Source organism: Peromyscus eremicus, chromosome X, assembly GCF_949786415.1.
Source record: "Peromyscus eremicus chromosome X, PerEre_H2_v1, whole genome shotgun sequence".
Taxonomy (NCBI): Eukaryota; Metazoa; Chordata; class Mammalia; order Rodentia; family Cricetidae; genus Peromyscus; species Peromyscus eremicus.
Window position 1 is genome coordinate 108,906,689 of NC_081439.1, and position 7,519 is coordinate 108,914,207.

General features: G+C 53.3%; 1 protein-coding gene across 1 annotated transcript; it reads right to left on the reverse strand.

Annotated features, from left to right (window-relative positions):
- Positions 1-367: 367 nt before the first annotated feature.
- Apln (apelin) lies at positions 368-6,594 on the reverse strand. Its single transcript, XM_059250134.1, has 2 exons — positions 6,473-6,594; positions 368-534 (listed from the first exon to the last, which is right to left on the reverse strand). Exons 1-2 carry the CDS (start codon positions 6,537-6,539, stop codon positions 368-370), a joined length of 234 nt encoding a protein of 77 aa, XP_059106117.1. The 5' UTR covers positions 6,540-6,594.
- Positions 6,595-7,519: the final 925 nt, after the last annotated feature.

The window sequence follows — 7,519 nt, forward strand, 5'->3', positions numbered from 1 at the left end:
GCTCTCTGCTGTCTTCCCATTCGCCCCTGGCCCTGGGAAGTGTGCACACTGGCTGTCTGTAGGCATGCCCTCCTCACACCTCTCCAGCCAAAGCCTTCTAAGACTTCCAGAACTTCTCAGCGGCACCGGCTTGTCTAATCCCAGGCAGAAGGGTGGAGGAAAATAAAACTCAGCTCTTGGGAGGGAGTCAGGAGATTGGCCTCAAGTGCTAAGCCCTTCTCTGGGCCACAATCTCCTCTTCTATAAAATAGAGGAGTGTGATAAGCACTTTACTAGCTCCCAGGAAGCTCTAAGGCCCTGGTGTCTGCCCTTCAGTAGCAGGCTGTCCATCCCCTTTACCAACTGACAAGGGGATCTAATACCTGATTCAGAAAGGCATGGGGCCCTTATGGGAGAGACGGGGCCGCTGTCTGCGGAATTTCCTCCTTCCTCCCTGCCAAGGCCCTGGTCCAGTCCTCGAAGCTCTGGGCTGCACCAGGTAGCGCACGTTGCCTTCTTCTAGCCCTTTCCCATCTGGAGGCAGCATCAGGGGCACTGTGGAGAGGAGAGAATCGCTTAGCCAGGAAGATGGATGATGGAGACAGCAAAGGAGGCCACGGGCCACGGAATAGTGCAACTTCTCCACAAGGTGGCGCCTCTCATAATTTTCTTTTGACCCTGATGAAAAGATGTGCCATTTGTACACTGCAAGCAGGGCCACTCGTTTTGCCATTGCGGTCACTGATTTTATATTCTTTGGACAGTTATGTCATGTATCTGACAGGCACAAACAAGCTCTTCCTTTGGAAATGTCATGATTAGGGGTGCACTCTGCAGCATCAAGTCTATCCTTGGCTGGAGTGCACAGACAATAATCCCTACAGCACCCGTGAAGCTGGCGTACTTCAAACATTTCAGAAATACAACATCACAATGATGCTCCTTCATGGACCCATGCCCAGATGTCACAGTTATTGAATGGAATCATATTCCTTTTTTTTCTTGGCTGCAATATTTTAAAGCAATACCAAATGCATGACTCCCTATGCTTACATCCTTGGACAGGCAGGGTGACCCACTTCTGTGTGCTAAAGATCTCATCTGTCCTTCTTGGACACCTCATCAGTAGTTAGGGATCTGTGAGGCTTTTCCTTGCTCCTGAGGCTTCCTTGTGGATGTGGCTGGGACATAGTTGACTCAGCCTGCTTTGCACTGTGGTCTGTTCAGCCTATGACCACATTTAGAGGCTAATAATATGGCACAAGTGAATGAATGCATATGTACCAGGAGTGGGGTAGGCTGTTGGGGTTGGCACCACCCCATCAACCTACCATTCTAGATCACACCTCCTATTCAAAATGTGATACAAATTCTTTCCACCTGGCTTCCGTTATACCCTTCCAGGCTCCCAACTCCATCTGCCTACATCTGGCTTAGTGCAGAAGTCATCTGATGCCACTGAGCCCTAATGGAATCCAAGTTGTGCAGGATGTTCTTGGGAAAGATGAGGGAGAAGGCACATTTGCCAGCTCTCACAGCGCCAGAAGTCCAGCCAGGAAAGCTGAGCTAGTACCCAGAGACACCATTGGACACTAGAAGCAGACAGTGTGCAGGAATGAGATGGTTCTGGGCAAGAGGCAGATGAGTAGGATGCTTATGCAATGCCCAGTATGGGAGTGGCCTTCAGAAACACAGTAGTGCCTGAGGCCAATGATAATGAACACCAGTCTCTGTTCCCTACACCATCAGATTTGCCTTCAGCTATATCCCTGTTCCTTGAGTCTCATTGTCATCCACCAAGGAATTCCCACCACTGGCTCAGTTTCCACATAGCATCCAGCTGGCTACTCCTCCTTCCCACAATCCTCCCTGCCTCCAACATCCTCATACTCTTCCTGGGCCCCTTGGTTCTTATAATTTTTTCTCAGCTTGCATACAATTTCCAGGCATTTAGCATCCTCTTGGGCCAAAAGTGGGTGAGGTTTGTCCTTGTGGCCCTCTTTGAGTAAACTTTAGGCCTGCTGTTTTTCCTCTCCACTCAGAGCCAGACAAGCACACTATACCTCCCCGCAACACACACACACACACACACACACACACACACACACACACACACACACACCCTCTCTATCCCTACAACACCCTTCCATTTTTGTCCAAGAAAAAGCACCAGGGCCATTAGGACCCAGGGGTTTACAAGGGTTGACTTGCCACACTTCGGGGCTCAGGATTAAAGTGTGTCAATGTGTCAACTGAGCCTCTAAACCTATGATTCATGAAAGCTGAGATTAAAAAATAATGTTAGTGCACTGGAGACAGAAGAATGATAATGAGCAGGGTTAGTGATTGCTGCCGTTGGACTAATCTAGAGCTGCCCTCCTGCTACCATCTGTGAAGGGGCTCGGGGGGCACCATTATTAGGTCCCCACCAGTTGATCTAGCTGATGTCCTAAGTTTTAGGATCTCATCAAAGCTTGCCCTGAGCCTTGAGGGTGATTCTTTTTTTTTTTTTTTTTTTTTTTTTTTTTTTTTTTTTTTTTTTTTGGTTTTTCGAGACAGGGTTTCTCTGTGTAGCTTTGCGCCTTTCCTGGAACTCACTTGGTAGCCCAGGCTGGCCTCGAACTCACAGAGATCCGTCCGCCTCTGCCTCCCGAGTGCTGGGATTAAAGGCGTGCGCCGCCACCGCCTGGCTTGAGGGTGATTCTTAAGTGATGCTGATGAGAAGTCAGAACCACAGACACTTTTGAAGGACTGTGTCCAGCACATGGCCATACACAGGGGAAGGACCCTAGGGGCATTAAATAAGTGAGACCTTGGTTCTCATGCCCATGCCTTCAACTACTGGATTTGGAACAACGGTCCAGGCCATTGTCACCCTAGAGGTATAGCAAGCATGGGTTAACTAGGTATGGATAGTGCCAGGAAGGAGAAAGTATCACACACACATGCACACACACGCACACACACACACACACCATGTCTTCATGGCCTCAGACTGTAAGGGTCTGTGACCGTCAGAGAAGACTGAGGGTAGGGCCCTATAGGAAGGGAAGTCAAGAACCAGGATGACAGTGGCTCGGACTCAGGCCAGGAAGACGTCTAGACTCTAGACCTGCAGAGAAGATCCACCCTGAGCTCAGCCAGGCCTGGGAAAGTGGCCACCCCAGAAGCCGCTTGGCCTCTTCCATCCTATTGGGTTGGAGCTCATTGTCCTCCCCATGGCAGGAAGTCTGTGCTCCTCCTGCACTCTGATCCCATCACCCACTCATTTCCTACTTTTGCTGCAGAGTCTAGTCAGATAAGCCGATACCTGAAACCCTGGCTTTGTCCTGTCTGAAAGAACAAATTAGAGGCCGTTGATTCTCATCACTGCAGAGGTCCTGGCTGTACAAAAGGCACTCCCCTTTAGAGATGGGGAATACCCCAATACACTTCAATATGCCCTTCCAACTCATTTTCTGCTTAAAAGGAAGCAGGAGCTATTTCCCAGAGAATCTCAAGCCAAGAAGATTGGAGCCCTTGTTCATAGGAGTGAGGCAACAGCATTTCCAAGCTGGGAATTGCAGCCAGGGGAAGAACAGGATTCGATTTTCATGCAACCTGAACTGCAACCCTGCTGAGACACAAAAAGGAGTCTGTGAAACTTTTCAGGAACATGCCGACCTCAGCAGGAATGGTGCAGCTATCTTCTTGTTCAGGGTCTGGTCTGCATAGTGATTGCTTTAAAAGCCCACCCCTAGGCTCTGGTGGAGATTCCACCAGTGATGCTCTGTCCACTGCTCTGTAGTAATGCTTGTGTCTCTGAGCTATGAGACACTCTTCTTTGACTGTACATCCACCTTCTCCGAGACTGTGCTGTCTTCCAGTGGCACCTTTGCTTGTCTGGACCAGGCTCTGGAAAGGCTGCCCTTCACTTGACTAGCCTTAGGACTTTACTGCCGACAGGCCTGGCTCAGGTTACAAGGATACCTAGAGTTTAGAACTGGAGATGGAGTGGCGTCGATGTCCTCCACAGTGGGAGGGTACAGTAAGCTGTCCTGACGCTGCATGCTGGAGTAGAAGCTGCCAAGGGGGAGGAGAAAGAGAGAAAGCGGTGCTCAGAGACCAAGGGACACTTGGCCAGGACTCCGAAACTCTCAGACTCAGAAGAGCAAAGTGTATCCCAGGTCAGGAGGCGGTGAGAAGTCTGTGTAGTTGGAGGAGGGGAGAAGGCAGGTGAACATTCCAAGTCAGAACAGAAAGCGGAAGAGAAAAGGAAGCATGGTTTTTGAGCCTGAAACTTTGAGGATTCTAGCTGTGGAGAGTTCATGCAAGTCTGTGTGCTAAGGACAAGGTTCTTCTAGGGCTCCACTTTCTAGACCAGGACACAGGAGAAGTAGAGTGCACAAACCTGAAGCTCTGGCTGCTGGCTACCTCCACGAAGGTGCCCTCCTTGGCTCGGGGAGTGATCAAGAGGTGGGAAAATACTGGGAGTTTTAGAAGTCACCAATGCTAGTCTTAAATAAAATGTAAGGGTGATGCTTATACCCACATTAGGGTGTGCAAAAGACTTAATGTAAAAGGACGAGACAAAGCGAGAAGTTTCAGGGTCTGGACCAGAAACCCAAGGTGTTCCGGCAGCCTGCTTAACTTCCTTGAAATCAGGTCAGCCCTGTACTAGTAATACCTCAACAGCTAGACCCTGAAGGGCTCACAGAGTATCTACTAACCTAAGTCTCCCTTATACCCTCCTCTCACCCTCTGGAGAAGTATGCAGCTCCAGGTGGTCCAGCCTCCTCTGGGGCACCCTTTCTGTACCCAATCATGTTCTCTAAAGGCACCACTCGGACTGTTTACCTGAAGTCAAACTATGAAGGTGTAGTTGTCTTGCCAACCATGTTGGCTGTGTAAGCTCCAGGACGGAGGACCAGGCTGCTGTGGTATCTTTATTCATACCTTCTTGCCATTGCCTGACCGGCAGGAGTGGCTGGGGAGAAAGTCTGAACCCTTCTTCCCAAGGAGGAGGCTGCCCCAGTGCTAGGGTCTTTCAGGAGACCACTGGACAGCTACCTAGAGGCAGGAGGCATCAACCAGGCCAGTGTGCTTTCCTGAGAAGCCTGACAATATACTGAGCGCAGGGCAATGCCAGGAACAAGAACACAGAAAGGAGGTGGCTACAAAGAGAGGCAGGCAGAGTTGGCCAGGACCCCAGAGGCTCCCGGGCAGCGGGCCATCCTCCTGTTCCTGAGCTCTTCCTCTAGGAAGCCCGCTGTCCTGCTCTCTCTCTCTCTCTCTCTCTCTCTCTCTCTCTCTCTCTCTCTCTCTCTCTCTCTCTCTCTCTCTCTCTCGCCACTCTCCACTCTCACTTCCCTGTGACTCCAGCCCTGGCACTGGCAACTGTCCACCTGGTCCTGACCTTCCCTTTGTGCTGTGCCAGGCAGGCTGCAGTGACAGCCAGATCACAGGACTGGGGCAGCTGAAGGTAGGAGCTGGCAGCTTCAGGAAGCTGTGACGCACAGAGGACAGGCAGCCTGGGCAGGGGCTCCTGGGACACTGAAGACCCGAAGTAGGCAAGGAAGTTCCAGTGCCAAGAATTTCCAGGTGGAGGGTTGGTCTAGGTGGAAGTGAAGGGAGTCCCCTTCCCTGAGTTGCATGGAGTGCCCGTGTTTGCTGGTTTGGTATCTGGAGGGGGGAGGGGAACCAAAGTTATACCTGGGGCAAGAGAGGAGGATGAAGCCAGAATTTAGAAGAAGCAAGTCTCTGGAGAGATGGAGGCTGTGGGCCAGGTGTCCCACAATGGAGCAGGGAACAAGATCATCCAGGACCTTCGGAGTACAGAAGGAGACCAGCCTGACCCTGTCCAGTCCAGATATGCCTAAGTAGGCTGCCTCTGCTTACACAGAGGCTGGAAGGAGCAACAGCTGGGATCCACTAGCCACTGCGGTCGCCCCCGCCCCCGCAGCGTGCTCCTGACTATGCAACAAGTGTCACGTCTACATGTTGGCACTTCATCCCCAGCCGCTTGAGCCCCTGAACTTGCCAGCAGCCCCTAAACTACAAGACCCAGAGACCTTCAACGTGGAGCACTGGCTACTCGGCTCAGGTCAGTCGCCTCCGCTGATCCACGAGGTGAGCTGGACATGCCCCCATCCTCCTCCCCGGCACCACGTGGGGTGCAGGGTGCAGGACACAGGGTGCAAGTCTGTAGCCCTGAGAGCCTTAAACTGCACACGGCATTCAGGAGGGGCCAAGTGGTGATGTACGAGATAATAGCGAACCCCGCACGGTCCGATGATGAAGCAGTACCTACCTAGCATGTCGCCCCCTGGCCCCGGATGCCCTGTCAATCGGCCTCCCAGTGTGGCTGGCGCGTGGCTGCTCCTGCAAGACTCGCGCCGCCGGGCTTTCAGGGAGGCGGGAAGAGCGCGAGTGGGGCAGAAAGAGAAGAGAGCGCAGGCTGCAGCTCCAGAGAGCCCCGGGGGAAGCCCGGGCTAGCGGGAGGGCACGCACTCACCTCCACACACAGCAGTCAAGGAGAGCCAGAGCAGCAGCAGCGCCTGCACGCAGAGCCGCAGATTCATGCTGCAACTCGGTCTGCAGCGGCCCTGAAGAGCCGAAGCTGGGCTGAGAGGCCGGGTACCCCGGACGCTGAGAAAGGCGCGAGCCGGGGCTGGCGCGTGCGGGCACGGAGTTCGCGTGGCTCCCGGACCACGGGAGGGTGCGCTCCCCAGCAGTGCCGCTCGCTGCTGGCCCCACGCCTGCTCGCCGCCTCTGCTCTGCAGCAGCCTCCTCTGCCTCCGCGGGGTAGCGCCGCGAAGCTGGCCTAGGTGGCTCTGGGACAGCGGCAAAAACTCTCCAAGCGGCAGGCTGTGCTTGCTCCGCTACTCGCAACTACCCGCTGGTCCAGGCTGCTGGAGAGAATGCTTCCCCGCTCACTTCGGGGGCTGCATTTTGTAGCTTGTGGTTTGGCCGCGAGCCCACTTGGTCATGTGGTCATCGGGAGGGCTGGGGGGGGGGGGGAAGAGCAGGAAGAGGGAGAGGGAGCGAGCCTCCCGCACCGCCCCCCTCCCGGCAAGCACGCTGCAGCCCTATCCAGGACGCGAGAGGGAACCCCGAGGTGGCCCCACAACAAAGGCTGAGCGACTGCTCGGACAACCCACAACCGGTCCCCGGACAATGCCTGCCTGGCCGGGGTCCAAAGGGTTTGTAGGGACCTGAAGGATTTCAAACACAGGAAGCATTTGGATCAATGGAGGGGCACACTTAACCCTTTCTCACCTGGATTCCTTAACAGCTGTTAGGATACCTGGGCATTTGGAGGAGGACCCTATTTGGGATTTCCACTACACCCCAATCCATTTCTGACCCTAATCATGTTCTTTTCCCCCTTGTCGCTCTGTAGTCTCAAGTAGGGGATTTACTCAAGATCTTCCCTGACTCCGCCTCCTTTCTCCTCTGCGTCTTCAACTGAATTAAATTGGAGGTGATTGTCTAGGTTGTGCATAAGACTTGGGTAACTGCCTGCCACCCTTATTTCTCCTGCTGTCTCTCAGCAAGTACC